The following is an 18,052-nucleotide window of genomic DNA, read 5'->3' as shown; positions in this document are numbered from 1 at the left end:
TCAAGCATAGGGCTTAGCTTCTGGTGCTCCTCAACTGCACTACTTTAGCACGCCCCCCCCCCCTCCTCCCCGGGCTCTCTCCAGCAGGGAGAATATTTTCTCTAGGGTGTCTCTCGGATTCGGGCCTTACAATCAATGTCCGTCTGACGTCACCCTCTAGAGCCCCCAATGCAACCTCTACCCGCAACTCGGAGGTCAGGTTACACATTCTAACCACACTTCGCACCCTTTCAGTCCAGTCTTGCAACGTCATGTTTTCACAGTTAAATTTTGGCAGGTGATGCAACAGCGTCCCCACGAGGAAGTACCCTACTAGGGCGGGCATGGCGGGGGCAAGCTGACCTTGCATTTGAGCACCCTAAGCTGGGTCCTGGACCGGTGCCATTGGCGTCGGGGGAAGGTCTCCCACCGCGTTCCCATCCATAACTGGTGCTGTATCCTGCCGACTACGCCAAGTTGTAATCCGTGTAACGGGGTGTGCTCCCCAAGATACAGCGAAGTCACGAATGAGGAAAGCAACTCTGACACCAGCTTTTGCAAAAATTGAATTTTACTAACACGTGATAATAAACACAACCACAAATACTGAGAACATAAAATAAGTTTACATACACCCAGCCAAAGTCTGAGACCCCTGTGTTGCACAGCACGGCGCCCCCTGATGGATGCCAGCGGAAATTTCATAGTAATTTTCCTACTGGCGGGCACAACTAAAACTGCCTCGCTGTACCTATTATTACCCTGAAACAAACACGAACAATTGGTTGGGTGCTTAGTATGGGCTGGCCCGCGGTGCAACACAGCAGTTCACACTCTTACCGTGCTCTAAATTATTCCCCCACCCATAGCTAGTCAGGTAGCATGTGCCTGATTATTTCTCCTGAGCAAAACGCTGAACTGGATAGATTTTGTGGGGGTATTTGTGAGCTCTCAAATGAGCAATGTCCTTTTTAGTAATGGAGTACTTGTAGTACAGTAGCAACACTATAGGCCTGACACAAAGTAGAGACCCTAACTAACAAACTAACTACAGGCCTGGTCTAAGTCTCTAGGCGCCAATACTGCGGTAGTTGCGTGCACGATCTTACCAATCTGGGTCTGCTCTTTATCTACTGATATCTCTGAACCAAACAACTAGTCTCTCCAGCAAACACGAGGTCCTACAGGGTATGCAGCTTTTTTCCTTAGCTCTTGTCAGCCTTCCTGGAAACAATCCTCTTTTCCCTGGAAAGGATCTGGGTCTTGGACAACAATCAGCTTCACTCAGCTGCAGCTGTGGTCACAGAGGAGGTCCTCTCACTTCTGGATCTATTGACTTTTCTGCTCACACACAGCTCCTCAGCTCTCAGCTCACTCCTAAGATGGCTGCAGATCCTTCTTCATGCTCTCTAGAACCACACCTCTCATGAATATGGAAATATATTTGCAGTCAGTGAGCTATGCCTAGGAAACAGCAGCATCTTGTGGCCAAACAGCAAAATGTCAGTCCAGATTATTTAACTTAATTTAGGCAAACACAATGTTCAGACAATGAGAGTTGCATCCCCATCTCACAGATTTATAGGGGGAGCTTGTCTGTACACAGCTGTATAGTGGGCACTTATTTGTACACTGCTGTATAGGGGGAACTTATCTCTACACAGCTGTATAGCTGGCATTTATCTGTACACAGCTATAGAGGGGAAGCTTATCTGTACACAGCTGTAGAGGGGACACTTATCTGTACACAGCTGTAGAGGGGGCGCTTATCTGTACACAGCTTTATAGGGGACACTGCTCTGTACACAGCAGTATAGGGGGTGCTTATCTGTACAAAGCTGTATATGGGGAACTTGGCTGTACACAGCTGGATAGGGGGAGCTTGTCTGTACACCGCTGTGTAGAGGGCACTTGTCTGAACACTGCTGTAGAGGGTGAACATATCTGTACACTGCTATATAGGGGGCAGTTATCTGTACACAGCTGTAGAGGGGAGCTTATTTGAACACAGCAGTATAGGGGGAGCTTATCTGTACACAGCTGTATAGGGGACGCTGTTCTGTTCACAGCAGTATAGGGGGTGCTTATCTGTACACTGCTGTATATGGGGCACTTGGCTTTACATAGCTGTTTAGGGAAGCTTTTCTGTAAACAGCTGTATAGGGGGCGTTTATCTGTACACAACTGTATAGAGGGCCCTTATCTGTACACAGTTGTATAGAGGGCCCTTATCTGTACACTGCTGTATAGGGGGAACTTATTTGTACATGGTTTTATAGGGGGCACTTATCTGTACATGGCTGTATAGGGGGAGCTTGCCTGTAGACAGCTGTATATGGGGTACTTGTCTGTACACAGGTGTATAGAGGGCACTTGTCTGTACACAGCTGTATAGAGGACACTTGTCTGTACACAGCTGTATATGAGGCACTTCTATGTACACTGCAGTGTAGGGGGCCCTGGTCTGTACACCGCTGTAAGGGCACACTTGTCTGTACACAGCTGTATAGGGGGTACTTATCTGTACATGGTTTTATAGGGGGCACTTATCTGTACACAGCTGCATAGGGGGCGCTTTTGTGTACAAAGCTGTATAGGGGGCGCTTGTCTGTAAACAGCTGTATAAGGGGCCCGAGTCTGTACACTGCTGTATAGAGGGCACTTGTCTGTACACAGCTGTATAAGGGGCCCGAGTCTGTACACTGCTGTATAGGGGGAACTTGTGTGTACACAGCAGTATATGGGAAACTTGTCTGTACACAGCTTTATAGGGGGAGCTTGTCTGTACACTGCTGTATAGAGGGCACTTTCCTGTACACAGCTGTATAGGGGGCAGTTATCTATAAAAATCTGTAAAGGAGGAGCTTATCTGTACACAGCTGTATAGGGGCAGTTATCTGTACACAGCTGTATAGGGGGAGCTAATCTGTACACAGCTGTATAGGGGGCCCTAGTCTGTACACAGCTGTATAGGGGGAACTTGTCTGTATACAGCTGTATAGAGGGCCCTAGTCTGTACACAGCTGTATAGGGGGCACTTGTCTGTATACTGATGTATAGAGGGCCCTAGTCTGTACACAGCTGTATAGAGGGCACTTGTCTGTACTCAGCTGTATAGAGGGCACTTGTCTGTACACAACTGTATAGAGGGCACTTGTCTGTACACAGCTGTACAGAGGGAACTTGTCTGTACACGGCTGTATAGAGGGCACTTGTCTGTACACGGCTGTATAGAGGGCACTTATCTGTACTCAGCTGTATAGAGAACACTTGTCTGTACACAGCTGTATAGAGGGCACTTGTCTGTACACGGCTGTATAGAGGGCACTTGTCTGTACACAGCTGTATAGAGGGCACTTGTCTGTACACGGCTGTATAGAGGGCACTTGTCTGTACACTGCTGTATAGAGGGCACTTGTCTGTACACGGCTGTATAGAGGGCACTTGTCTGTACACTGCTGTATAGAGGGCACTTGTCTGTACACAGCTGTATAGAGGGCACTTGTCTGTACACGGCTGTATAGAGGGCACTTGTCTGTACACGGCTGTATACTGGGCACTTGTCTGTACACGGCTGTATACTGGGCACTTGACTATTATTTATTTGATAGTGACAGTAATTTCATGGTACTGTACATCAAGAGCAGCATACACAAACAATAACAAACAATACAAATGCAATAAGCATGAAATTGTTAACATATGGATATAGAATGGACCGGACTCTGCCCCCGAGAGCTTACAATCTACATCTAAGTGTATCTCTGCACTGTATAATGTCAGGTACTCGGGTGTTATAAGACTGAGCTCCTCACATCCTGGTCGTTCTGTACGTGGATTTCATTATATTTTCTAGACTGATCTTTTCCTTTTATTCTCCAGAACGATGTAAAAAACCCTCAATAAGTAACCTGGAGAAGATCTCACTGTCCAAAGAATATTATAACCCGTCTGAGAAGGTGACGTTACAGTGTAAACCTGGATATTATCCCTCATCGTACAGAATACAATGTATGTATAATGGAGAGCGGGACGACTGGACACCGACTGCTGTCTGTATAGGTGAGTACTACCCATGTAACCTGTGTGCCCCGCTGTAATGATACTACTGCACACAGCTGTATAGAGGGCACTTCTCTGTACACAGCTGTATATGGGGCACTTGTCTGTATACAGTTGTATAGGGGGCCCTAGTCTGTACACAGCTGTATAGAGGGCACTTGTCTGTACACAGCTGTATAGAGGGCACTTTTCTGTACACAGTTGTATAGAGGGCACTTCTCTGTACACAGTTGTATAGAGGGCCCTAGTATGTACACTGATGTATAGAGGGCACTTGTCTGTTCACAGCTGTCTATAGAACACTTGTCTGTACACAGCTGTATATGGGGCACTTGTCTGTATACAGCTGTATAGAGGGCACTTGTCTGTACACAGCTGTATAGAGGGCACTTGTCTGTACAGAGCTGTATACTGGGCACTTGTCTGTACACAGCTGTATAGAGGGCACTTGTCTGTACACAGCTGTATAGAGGGCACTTGTCTGTACACAGCTGTATAGAGGGCACTTGTCTGTACACAGCTGTATAGAGGGCACTTGTCTGTACACAGCTGTATAGGGGGCACTTGTCTGTATACTGCTGTTTAGAGGGCACTTGTCTGTACACAGCTGTGTAAGAAACAGCCCAATGATGTCCCAAGTTTCATTAGTCTGTTTAAACTGTGTTAAAGTTGAATGTATATGTGTTCCTGTGTTTCTGGTCCTTTAACACAGCAGCCATTGTAATATGATGCCGGAGTGACGCGGCCCCGATGATGTCAGCTGCCTGTTTGCAGACAGAGTGTGAAGAAGCAGGAAGTGTGGAGACAGGGAGCAGCAGCCATCTTGGCATGATAAAAGACAGGTGTCTGTGCTGAGAGTGTGTGGAGATAATAGAGGACTTTCCTGTGCAGCCAAGCTGGATGTATTTCAGTCCAGAGGAGGACGGAGTATAAAGAGACAGTACACTTAGTGGAGCCACGCTGAAAAGACTGTGCTCAGTGGCTAATCAGTGAAACTGACATTGTGGCTAAGAATATTGCCACCAAAGTTAGAGACTCGCAGTGCTGTAGAGTACCGGACAGTAACTGCAAAACCCCGGCTTACATCACCCCTCAGTGTATGGATTCCGCCGGACGATCAGTGGCTGAGTGATGCCTGCTGTTGGACTCCATTGCATCCGTTTGGTTTCCCTGCCTGCTGAGGAGGATTTCATTGCTTCGGATATTGTGATAACCATGAAGTAGCAACACTATAGGCCTGACACAAAGTAGAGACCCTAACTAACAAACTAACTACAGGCCTGGTCTAAGTCTCTAGGCGCCAATACTGCGGTAGTTGCGTGCACGATCTTACCAATCTGGGTCTGCTCTTTATCTACTGATATCTCTGAACCAAACAACCAGTCTCTCCAGCAAACACGAGGTCCCACAGGGTATGCAGCTTTTTCCTTAGCTCTTGTCAGCCTTCCTGGAAACAATCCTCTTTTCCCTGGAAAGGATCTGGGTCTTGGACAACAATCAGCTTCACTCAGCTGCAGCTGTGGTCACAGAGGAGGTCCTCTCACTTCTGGATCCATTGACTTTTCTGCTCACACACAGCTCCTCAGCTCTCAGCTCACTCCTAAGATGGCTGCAGATCCTTCTTCATGCTCTCTAGAACCACACCTCTCATGAATATGGAAATATATTTGCAGTCAGTGAGCTATGCCTAGGAAACAGCAGCATCTTGTGGCCAAACAGCAAAATGTCAGTCCAGATTATTTAACTTAATTTAAGCAAACACAATGTTCAGACAATGAGAGTTGTTTCCCCATCTCACAGATTTATAGGGGGAGCTTGTCTGTACACAGCTGTATAGTGGGCACTTATTTGTACACTGCTGTATAGGGGGAACTTATCTCTACACAGCTGTATAGCTGGCATTTATCTGTACACAGCTATAGAGGGGAAGCTTATCTGTACACAGCTGTAGAGGGGACGCTTATCTGTACACAGCTGTAGAGGGGGCGCTTATCTGTACACAGCTTTATAGGGGACACTGCTCTGTACACAGCAGTATAGGGGGTGCTTATCTGTACAAAGCTGTATATGGGGAACTTGGCTGTACACAGCTGGATAGGGGGAGCTTGTCTGTACACCGCTGTGTAGAGGGCACTTGTCTGAACACTGCTGTATAGGGTGAACATATCTGTACACTGCTATATAGGGGGCAGTTATCTGTACACAGCTGTAGAGGGGAGCTTATTTGAACACAGCAGTATAGGGGGAGCTTATCTGTACACAGCTGTATAGGGGACGCTGTTCTGTTCACAGCAGTATAGGGGGGGCTTATCTGTACACTGCTGTATATGGGGCACTTGGCTTTACATAGCTGTTTAGGGAAGCTTTTCTGTAAACAGCTGTATAGGGGGCGTTTATCTGTACACAACTGTATAGAGGGCCCTTATCTGTACACAGTTGTATAGAGGGCCCTTATCTGTACACTGCTGTATAGGGGGAACTTATTTGTACGTGGTTTTATAGTGGGCACTTATCTGTACACGGTTGTATAGGGGGAGCTTGTCTGTACACAGCTGTATATGGAGTACTTGTCTGTACACAGGTGTATAGGGGCCGCTTATCTGTTCACAGCTGTATAGAGGACACTTGACTGTACATAGCTGTATATGAGGCACTTCTATGTACACAGCAGTGTAGAGGGCACTTGTCTGTACACAGCTGCATCGGGGGCGCTTTTGTGTACAAAGCTGTATAGGGGGCACTTGTCTGTACACAGCTTTATAGGGGGAGCTTGTCTGTACACAGCTTTATAGGGGGAGCTTGTCTGTACACTGCTGTATAGGGGGAACCTATCCCTATACAGCTTTTTTAGAGGGCACTAGCCTGTACACAGCTGTATAGGGGCAGTTATCTATACAAATCTGTAAAGGAGGAGCTTATCTGTACACAGCTGTATAGGGGCAGTTATCTGTACACAGCTGTATAGGGGGAGCTAATCTGTACACAGCTGTATATAGGGCACTTGTCTGTACACAGCTGTATAGGGGGTCCTAGTCTGTACACAGCTGTATAGGGGGAACTTGTCTGTACAGAGCTGTATAGAAGGCCCTAGCATGTACACTGATGTATAGAGGGCACTTGTCTGTACACAGCAGTATATAGGGCACTTGTCTGTACACAGCAGTATAGAGGGCACTTGTCTATACTCAGCTGTATAGAGGGCACTTGTCTGTACACAGCTGTATAGAGGGCACTTGTTTGTACACGGCCGTATAGAGGGCAATTGTCTGTACACTGCTGTATAGAGGGCACTTGTCTGTACACAGCTGTATAGAGGGCCCTAGTCTGTACACTGCTGTATAGAGGGCACTTGTGTGTACACAGCAGTATATGGGGAACTTGTCTGTACACAGCTTTATAGGGGGATCTTTTCTGTACACTGCTGTATAGGGGGAACTTATCCCTACACAGCTGTATAGAGGGCACTTACCTGTACACAGCTGTATAGGGGGCAGTTATCTATAAAAATCTGTAAAGGAGGAGCTTATCTGTACACAGCTGTATAGGGTGAAATAATCTGTACTCTGATGTATAGAGGGCACTTGTCTGTACACAGCTGTATAGAGGGCCCTAGTCTGTATACTGCTCTATAGAAGGCACTTGTCTGTACACGGCTGTATAGAGGGCACTTGTTTGTACACAGCTGTATAGAGGGCACTTGTCTGTACACAGCTGTATAGAGGGAAGTTGTCTGTACACAGCTGTATAGAGGGCACTTTTCTGTACACAGCTGTATAGAGGGCACTTGTCTGTACACAGCTGTAAAGAGGGCACTTGTTTGTACACTGCTGTATAGAGGGCACTAGTCTGTACACAGCTGTATACTGGGCACTTGTCTGTACACAGCTGTAAAGAGGGCACTTGTTTGTACACGGCCGTATAGAGGGCACTTGTCTGTACACTGATGTATAGAGGGCACTTGTCTGTACACAGCTGTATAGAGGGCACTTGTCTGTACACAGCTGTATAGAGGGCACTTGTCTGTACACAGCTGTATAGAGGGCACTTGTCTGTACACAGCTGTATAGAGGGCAATTGTTTGTACACGGCCGTATAGAGGGCACTTGTCTGTACACTGCTGTATAGAGGGCCCTTGTCTGTACACAGCTGTATAGAGGGCCCTTGTCTGTACACAGCTGTATAGAGGGCACTTGTCTGTACACAGCTGTATAGAGGGCACTTGTCTGTACACAGCTGTATAGAGGGCACTTGTCTGTACACTGCTGTATAGAGGGCACTTGTCTGTACACTGCTGTATAGGGGGCCCTAGTCTGTACACTGCTGTAAAGTGGGCCCTAGTCTGTACACTGCTGTATAGAGGGCACTTGTGTGTACACAGCAGTATATGGGGAACTTGTCTGTACACAGCTTTATAGGGGGAGCTTGTCTGTACACTGCTGTATAGGGGGAACTTATCCCTACACAGCTGTATAGAGGGCACTTACCTGTACACAGCTTTATAGGGGGCAGTTATCTATACAAATCTGTAAAGGAGGAGCTTATCTGTACACAGCTGTATAGGGGCAGTTATCTGTACACAGCTGTATAGGGGGAGCTAATCTGTACACAGCTGCATATAGTTCACTTGTCTGTACACAGCTGTATAGAGGGCACTTGTCTGTACACAGCTGTATAGGGGGAACTTGTCTGTACAGAGCTGTATAGAGGGCCCTAGTATGTACACTGATGTATAGAGGGCACTTGTCTGTACACAGCTGTATAGAGGACCCTAGTATGTACACAGCTATATAGAAGGCACTTGTCTGTACACAGCTGTATAGAGGGAACTTGTCTGTACACAGCTGTATAGAGGGCACTTTACTGTACACAGCTGTATAGAGGGCACTTGTCTGTACACAGCTGTATAGAGGGCACTTGTTTGTACACGGCCGTATAGAGGGCACTTGTCTGTACACTGCTATATAGAGGGCACTTCTCTGTACACAGCTGTATAGTGGGCACTTGTCTGTACACAGCTGTATAGGGGGTCCTAGTATGTACACAGCTGTATAGAGGGAACTTGTCTGTACAGTGATGTATAGAGGGCACTTGTCTGTGCACAGCTGTATAGAGGGCACTTGTCTGTACACAGCTGTATAGAGGGCACTTGTCTGTACACAGCTGTATAGGGGGTCCTAGTATGTACACTAATGTATAGAGGGCACTTGTCTGTACACTGATGTATAGAGGGCACTTGTCTGTACACAGCTGTATAGAGGGCACTTGTCTGTACACAGCTGTATAGAGGGCACTTGTTTGTACACGGCCGTATAGAGGGCACTTGTCTGTACACTGCTGTATAGAGGGCACTTGTCTGTACACAGCTGTATAGAGGGCCCTAGTCTGTACACAGCTGTATAGAGGGCCCTATTCTGTACACTGCTGTATAGAGGGCACTTGTGTGTACACAGCAGTATATGGGGAACTTGTCTGTACACAGCTTTATAGGGGGAGCTTGTCTGTATACTGCTGTATAGGGGGAACTTATCCCTACACAGCTGTATAGAGGGCACTTACCTGTACACAGCTGTATAGGGGGCAGTTATCTATACAAATCTGTAAAGGAGGAGCTTATCTGTACACAGCTGTATAGGGGGAGCTAATCTGTACACAGCTGCATATAGGGCACTTGTCTGTACACAGCTGTATAGAGGGCACTTGTCTGTACACAGCTGTATAGGGGGAACTTGTCTGTACAGAGCTGTATAGAGGGCACTTGTCTGTACACAGCTGTATAGGGGGAACTTGTCTGTACAGAGCTGTATAGAGGGCCCTAGTATGTACACTGATGTATAGAGGGCACTTGTCTGTACCCAGCTGTATAGAGGGCCCTAGTATGTACACAGCTGTATAGAAGGCACTTGTCTGTACACAGCTGTATAGAGGGCACTTTTCTGTACACAGCTGTATAGAGGGCACTTGTCTGTACACAGCTGTATAGAGGGCACTTGTTTGTACACGGCCGTATAGAGGGCACTTGTCTGTACACTGCTGTATAGAGGGCACTTGTCTGTACACAGCTGTATACTGGGCACTTGTCTGTACACAGCTGTATAGGGGGTCCTAGTATGTACACTGATGTATAGAGGGCACTTGTCTGTACACAGCTGTATAGAGGGCACTTGTCTGTACACAGCTGTATAGGGGGTCCTAGTATGTACACTGATGTATAGAGGGCACTTGTCTGTACACTGATGTATAGAGGGCACTTGTCTGTACACAGCTGTATAGAGGGCACTTGTCTGTACACAGCTGTATAGAGGGCACTTTTTTGTACACGGCCGTATAGAGGGCACTTGTCTGTACACTGCTGTATAGAGGGCACTTGTCTGTACACAGCTGTATAGAGGGCCCTAGTCTGTACACAGCTGTATAGAGGGCCCTAGTCTGTACACTGCTGTATAGAGGGCACTTGTGTGTACACTGCAGTATATGGGGAACTTGTCTGTACACAGCTTTATAGGGGGAGCTTGTTTGTACACTGCTCTATAGGGGGAACTTATCCCTACACAGCTGTATAGAGGGCACTTACCTGTACACAGCTGTATAGGGGGCAGTTATGTATACAAATGTGTAAAGGAGGAGCTTATCTGTACACAGCTGTATAGGGGCAGTTATCTGTACACAGCTGTATAGGGGGAGCTAATCTGTACACAGCTGCATATAGGGCACTTGTCTGTACACAGCTGTATAGAGGACACTTGTCTTTACACAGCTGTATAGGGGGTCCTAGTCTGTACACAGCTGTATAGAGGGCACTTGTCTGTACAGAGCTGTATAGAGGGCCCTAGTATGTACACTGATGTATAGAGGGCACTTGTCTGTACACAGCTGTATAGAGGGCCCTAGTATGTACACAGCTGTATAGAGGGAACTTGTCTGTACACAGCTGTATAGAGGGCACGTTTCTGTACACAGCTGCATATAGGGCACTTGTCTGTACACAGCTGTATAGAGGACACTTGTCTTTACACAGCTGTATAGGGGGTCCTAGTCTGTACACAGCTGTATAGAGGGCACTTGTCTGTACAGAGCTGTATAGAGGGCCCTAGTATGTACACTGATGTATAGAGGGCACTTGTCTGTACACAGCTGTATAGAGGGCCCTAGTATGTACACAGCTGTATAGAGGGCACTTGTCTGTACACAGCTGTATAGAGGGAACTTGTCTGTACACAGCTGTATAGAGGGCACTTTTCTGTACACAGCTGTATAGAGGGCACTTGTCTGTACACAGCTGTATAGAGGGCACTTGTTTGTACACGGCCGTATAGAGGGCACTTGTCTGTACACTGCTGTATAGAGGGCACTTGTCTGTACACAGCTGTATACTGGGCACTTGTCTGTACACAGCTGTATAGGGGGTCCTAGTATGTACACTGATGTATAGAGGGCACTTGTCTGTACACAGCTGTATAGAGGGCACTTGTCTGTACACAGCTGTATAGGGGGTCCTAGTTTGTACACTGATGTATAGAGGGCACTTGTCTGTACACTGATGTATAGAGGGCACTTGTCTGTACACAGCTGTATAGAGGGCACTTGTCTGTACACAGCTGTATAGAGGGCACTTTTTTGTACACGGCCATATAGAGGGCACTTGTCTGTACACTGCTGTATAGAGGGCACTTGTCTGTACACAGCTGTATAGAGGGCCCTAGTCTGTACACAGCTGTATAGAGGGCCCTAGTCTGTACACTGCTGTATAGAGGGCACTTGTGTGTACACTGCAGTATATGGGGAACTTGTCTGTACACAGCTTTATAGGGGGAGCTTGTCTGTACACTGCTGTATAGGGGGAACTTATCCCTACACAGCTGTATAGAGGGCACTTACCTGTACACAGCTGTATAGGGGGCAGTTATCTATACAAATCTGTAAAGGAGGAGCTTATCTGTACACAGCTGTATAGGGGCAGTTATCTGTACACAGCTGTATAGGGGGAGCTAATCTGTACACAGCTGCATATAGGGCACTTGTCTGTACACAGCTGTATAGAGGACACTTGTCTTTACACAGCTGTATAGGGGGTCCTAGTCTGTACACAGCTGTATAGAGGGCACTTGTCTGTACAGAGCTGTATAGAGGGCCCTAGTATGTACACTGATGTATAGAGGGCACTTGTCTGTACACAGCTGTATAGAGGGCCCTAGTATGTACACAGCTGTATAGAGGGCACTTGTCTGTACACAGCTGTATAGAGGGAACTTGTCTGTACACAGCTGTATAGAGGGCACGTTTCTGTACACAGCTGCATATAGGGCACTTGTCTGTACACAGCTGTATAGAGGACACTTGTCTTTACACAGCTGTATAGGGGGTCCTAGTCTGTACACAGCTGTATAGAGGGCACTTGTCTGTACAGAGCTGTATAGAGGGCCCTAGTATGTACACTGATGTATAGAGGGCACTTGTCTGTACACAGCTGTATAGAGGGCCCTAGTATGTACACAGCTGTATAGAGGGCACTTGTCTGTACACAGCTGTATAGAGGGAACTTGTCTGTACACAGCTGTATAGAGGGCACTTTTCTGTACACAGCTGTATAGAGGGCACTTGTCTGTACACAGCTGTATAGAGGGAACTTCTCTGTACACAGTTGTATAGAGGGCACTTGTCTGTACACAGCTGTATAGAGGGCACTTGTTTGTACACTGCTTTGGTCAGGTGTTTGCTATTGTGCGTTTGCTAATGAGCCTAGCTCACTAAGGTGTTACATTTGTTGCTGGGGGAGGAGTTTGGGAAGGAGTGTGTGTATATATAGAGACAGACTCATTAGCTGGCCTAATTCATTAGCTGCAAGTACTACATTAAGTACTAGTAAAGAGATATTGCAGGACATAGTCAGGAGGTAGGCTGGAAGGTGGAAACAATACAAAAAAAAAAAAGGTAAGGTTTGTTTGATTTAAAGTTACAAATTCTTTATTTTATTTTTCTTTCTCCTCTTTAAAATGGCAGACTTGGTTCAGTGCAGGAATTGTTGTGCATTTATTTCATGTTCCACTCTTTGGAGATTCGGATGCTGTCAGATCTGTAGACAGTTCTCCTTACTGCAGCAGGAAATTGCATTTTTGAAAGCTGAAATATTTAAATTATCTGTTAAACAAACTCTAGCTAGGGCTGCTGCAATGCCACTGCCACAGAGGACCCCCAGAAATGGCAGATGGGTTACTGTAGGTTCTGGAAGTCTTAGAGTGGTGGATAGAAGACATGTCCCACAGTCGGTGGTTCTCCATAATTCATTTGCAGCACTCTCAGAATGTAAGGACAACATGGATATGGACTCAAGCACAGAGGGTGAGAAACCATCGACTCCTATGTCTAATGTATGCAACAAAAAAGATAAAGTGAAGTCTCAAAGGAAGCAGCTGCTGCTGGGTGATTCAATCATAAGAAGTGTGGAGCTTAAAGAAAATGGTTTTGTGAGATGTCTCCCTGGGGCTACTGCTAGAAGAGATAGAAGACGTATTATTAATATTGTTAAGCAAGCAAAGCAGGAAGGGGACGTGGATGTTCTTGTCCATCTAGGGACAAATGACCTGGCTTGCAATGAAGTGTCAGAGGTGAAAAAATCTTTTATCACACTTGGTAATGACGTACAGGATTTTGCATCCACCATTTCATTTTCTGAAGTTCTGCCTGTGCATAATGTTCAGAATGATAGGCAGAGGCGCATAAAGGAGTTCAACATATGGCTTGGTAAATGGTGTCAAGAGCAAGGATTTGGCTTTGTTTCTCATGATAGCTCTACTTGGAATAGAAAGGAACTGTACAAAAAAGATGGTTTGCATCTTTCTCTCAAAGGAACAAATGTACTTAGTGAACAACTCCAAGAATTTGCGAAAGAGTATTTAAACTAGGAAGGGGGGGCAAAAGAGTGAAAATAAAAGAGTCCAATTGCCCCCCGAAACAATGCCAGAACAGGTCAGAAGCACAGAGGTTAAGAAATGATAAGCTCAGAGTCATGTCTACAAATGCTCGCAGTTTAGGTAAAAAAATCAATGAACTTGGGTCAATAATGGCATCTGAGAATGTAGATTTAGTGGCTGTTACGGAGACATGGTTTAATGAAAGAAATGACTGGGACATAACCATACCAGGGTACTCTTTATACAGAAGAGACAGAGAAGGCAAGAAAGGAGGAGGAGTGGCCATGTATGTGAAAGATAGCATTAAATCTAACCTAATACAAGTTGGTGAGGCCAACATAGAGTCAGTTTGGGTTACGTTGCAGTTTGCTAACCATGCAGTAACTCGTGTAGGTGTGATATATAGACCACCTGGTCAAGTTAAAGAACTAGATGATCTACTAGTTGAAGAAATAGCTAAAATGACAATGAAAGGAGAAGTTATCATTATGGGAGATTTCAATCTTCCAGATATAAACTAGAAAACCAAAATAGCAAGTTCTACCAGGAGTACAGATATTCTAAATTCCCTACTGGGGTTATCTCTACAACAAGTGGTTGAGGAGCCAACCCGGAGGGAGGCCATTTTGGATTTGGTATTCACAAATGGGGATTCGGTATATGATGTCATTGTAGGCGAAACCTTGGGATCTAGTGATCACCAGTCAGTGTGGTTTAATATAAGAACTGTGAAAGAGTCCCACCACACAAAAACAAAAGTTTTAGATTTTAGAAAAACAGACTTTTCAAAAATGAAATTAGTCATAAATGAGTCCTTATCAGACTGGAACGGATTACATGGAGTCCAGGAGAAATGGCACTACTTAAAAGGTGCATTATTGAAGGCAACAGAAAATTGCATTAGACTTGTCAGTAAAAGCAAAAAAAGGAGGAGACCACTGTGGTACTCAGCAGAAGTGGCCCAAATCATTAAAAATAAAAAGCTAGCATTTTGTAATTATAAAAAAACCCAGAGCAATGAAGATAAGGAAATCTACAAGATTAGGCAGAGAGAGGCCAAGCAAGTTATAAGAACTTCTAAAGCGCAGGCAGAAGAAAAACTATCTCAGTCTATGAAAAAAGGGGATAAGACATTCTTCAGATATATAAATGAAAAAAGGAAATTAAAACAAGGAATAACTAAATTAAAAACAAAGGACGGAAGGTATGTAGAAGAGAATAAAGGGCTAGCCGACTGCCTTAATGAATACTTCTGTTCAGTTTTTACAAAAGAAAATGGAGAAGGACCTCCACTAGAAAGAATGACTAATAAATCGTTTGATGCATGTATCTTTACAGAGGAAGATGTTCTAAGTTTGCTGTCTAAGGTGAAGACAAATAAGTCACAGGGGCCTGATGAGATACACCCAAAATTATTAAAAGAGCTTAGTGGTGAGCTGGCAAAACCGTTAACAGATTTATTTAACCAATCATTAGTAACAGGAGTCGTCCCGGAAGATTGGAAATTGGCAAATGTCGTGCCCATTCACAAGAAAGGTAGTAGGGAGGAATCGAGCAACTATAGACCAGTGAGTCTGACATCAATAGTAGGCAAATTAATGGAAACCCTATTAAAGGATAGGATTGTGGAACATCTAAAATCCCATGGATTGCAAGATGAAAAACAACATGGGTTTACTTCAGGGAGATCATGTCAAACAAATCTTATAGATTTTTTTGACTGGGTGAATAAAATAATAGACGGTGGAGGTGCAGTAGACATCGCATATCTAGATTTTAGTAAGGCTTTTGACACTGTCCCACATAGAAGACTTATCAATAAACTGCAGTCATTGAGCATGGACTCCCATATTGTTGAGTGGATTAGGCAGTGGCTGAGTGACAGACAACAGAGGGTTGTAGTCAATGGAGAACATTCAAAATAAGGTCATGTTACCAGTGGGGTTCCACAGGGATCTGTACTGGGACCGATTTTGTTTAATATCTTCATAAGTGATATTGCAAAAGGCCTCGATGGTAAGGTTTGTCTTTTTGCTGATGACACAAAGATATGTAACAGGGTTGATGTTCCTGGAGGGAAACGCCAAATGGAAAAGGATTTAGGAAAACTAGAAGAATGGTCAGAACTCTGGAAACTGAAATTTAATGTGGATAAGTGCAAGATAATGCACCTGGGGCGTAAAAACACAAGGGCAGAATATAGAATATTTGACACAGTCCTGACCTCAGTATCTGAGGAAAGGGATTTAGGAGTAATTATTTCAGAAGACTTAAAGGTGGGAAGACAATGTAATAGAGCAGCACGAAATGCCAGCAGAATGCTTGGATGTATAGGGAGAGGTATAAGCAGTAGAAAGAGTGAAATGCTTATGCCGCTGTACAGAACACTGGTGAGACCTCACTTGGAGTATTGTGCGCAGTACTGGAGGCCATATCTTCAGAAGGATATAGATACTCTAGAGAGAGTTCAGAGAAGAGCTACTAAACTAGTACATGGATTGCAGGATAAAACTTACCAGGAAAGGTTAAAGGACCTTAATATGTATAGCTTGGAAGAAAGAAGAGACAGAGGGGATATGATAGAAACTTTTAAATACATAAAGGGAATCAACTCGGTAAAGGAGGAGAGCATATTTAAAAGAAGAAAAACTACCACAAGAGGACACAGTTTTAAATTAGAGGGGCAAAGGTTTAAAAGTAATATAAGGAAGTATTACTTTACTGAGAGAGTAGTGGATGCATGGAATAGCCTTCCTGCAGAAGTGGTAGCTGCAAATACAGTGAAGGGGTTTAAGCATGCATGGGATAGGCATAAGGCCATCCTTAATATAAGATAAGGGCCGGGGGCTATCCATAGTATTCAGTATATTGGGCAGACTAGATGGGCCAAATGGTTCTTATCTGCCGACACATTCTATGTTTCTATGTTTCTATGCTGTATAGAGGGCACTTGTCTGTACACAGCTGTATACTGGGCACTTGTCTGTACACAGCTGTATAGGGGGTCCTAGTATGTACACTGATGTATAGAGGGCACTTGTCTGTACACAGCTGTATAGAGGGCACTTGTCTGTACACAGCTGTATAGAGGGCACTTGTCTGTACACAGCTGTATAGGGGGTTCTAGTCTGTACACTGCTGTATAGAGGGCACTTGTTTGTACACGGCCGTATAGAGGGCACTTGTCTGTACACTGCTGTATAGAGGGCACTTGTCTGTACACAGCTGTATACTGGGCACTTGTCTGTACACAGCTATATAGGGGGTCCTAGTATGTACACTGATGTATAGAGGGCACTTGTCTGTACACAGCTGTATAGGGGGTCCTAGTATGTACACTGATGTATAGAGGGCACTTGTCTGTACACAGCTGTATAGAGGGCACTTGTCTGTACACAGCTGTATAGAGGGCACTTGTCTGTACACAGCTGTAAAGAGGGCACTTGTCTGTACACAGCTGTATAGAGGGCACTTATCTGTACACTGCTGTACAGGGGGCACTTATCTGTACACTGCTGTATAGAGGGCACTTCTCTGTACACAGCTGTACAGGGGGCACTTATCTGTACACTGCTGTATAGAGGGCACTTCTCTGTACACAGCTGTATATGGGGCACTTGTCTGTATACAGTTGTATAGGGGGCCCTAGTCTGTACACAGCTGTATAGAGGGCACTTGTCTGTACACAGCTGTATAGAGGGCACTTGTCTGTACACAGCTGTATAGGGGGCACTTGTCTGTACACAGCTGTATAGAGGGCACTTGTCTGTACGCAGCTGTATAGAGGGCACTTGTTTGTACACAGCTGTATAGAGGGCACTTGTCTGTACACCGCTGTATAGAGGGAACTTGTCTGTATACTGCTCTATAGAGGGCACTAGTCTGTACACGGCGATATACAGGGCACTTGACTGTACACGGCTGTATACTTGGCACTTGATTATTATTTATTTGATAGTGACATTAATTTCATAGTACTGTACATCAAGAGCAGCATACACAAACAATATCAAATAAGCATGAAATTGTTAACATATGGACATAGAATGGACAGGACTCTGCCCCCGAGAGCTTACAATCTACATCTAAGTGTATCTCTGCAC

The 18,052-nt window shown here is 45.2% G+C and overlaps 1 protein-coding gene across 1 annotated transcript in view; it reads left to right on the top strand.

The window, feature by feature from the left end:
- LOC120991958 (receptor-type tyrosine-protein phosphatase kappa-like) overlaps nucleotides 1–18,052 on the top strand; it is a 307,712-nt gene that overhangs the window by 122,162 nt on the left and 167,498 nt on the right. The window contains exon 6 of the mRNA XM_040420706.1: nucleotides 3,862–4,041. Within this exon, the coding sequence (XP_040276640.1) occupies nucleotides 3,862–4,041 (180 nt within the window). The remainder of the gene's footprint in view (nucleotides 1–3,861; nucleotides 4,042–18,052) is intronic.

Source organism: Bufo bufo, chromosome 2 (genome assembly GCF_905171765.1).
Source record: "Bufo bufo chromosome 2, aBufBuf1.1, whole genome shotgun sequence".
In the NCBI taxonomy this organism is placed as follows: domain Eukaryota; kingdom Metazoa; phylum Chordata; class Amphibia; order Anura; family Bufonidae; genus Bufo; species Bufo bufo.
The sequence above is the reverse complement of the archived record's forward strand: the minus strand, read 5'-3'. Positions and strand labels throughout refer to the sequence as shown.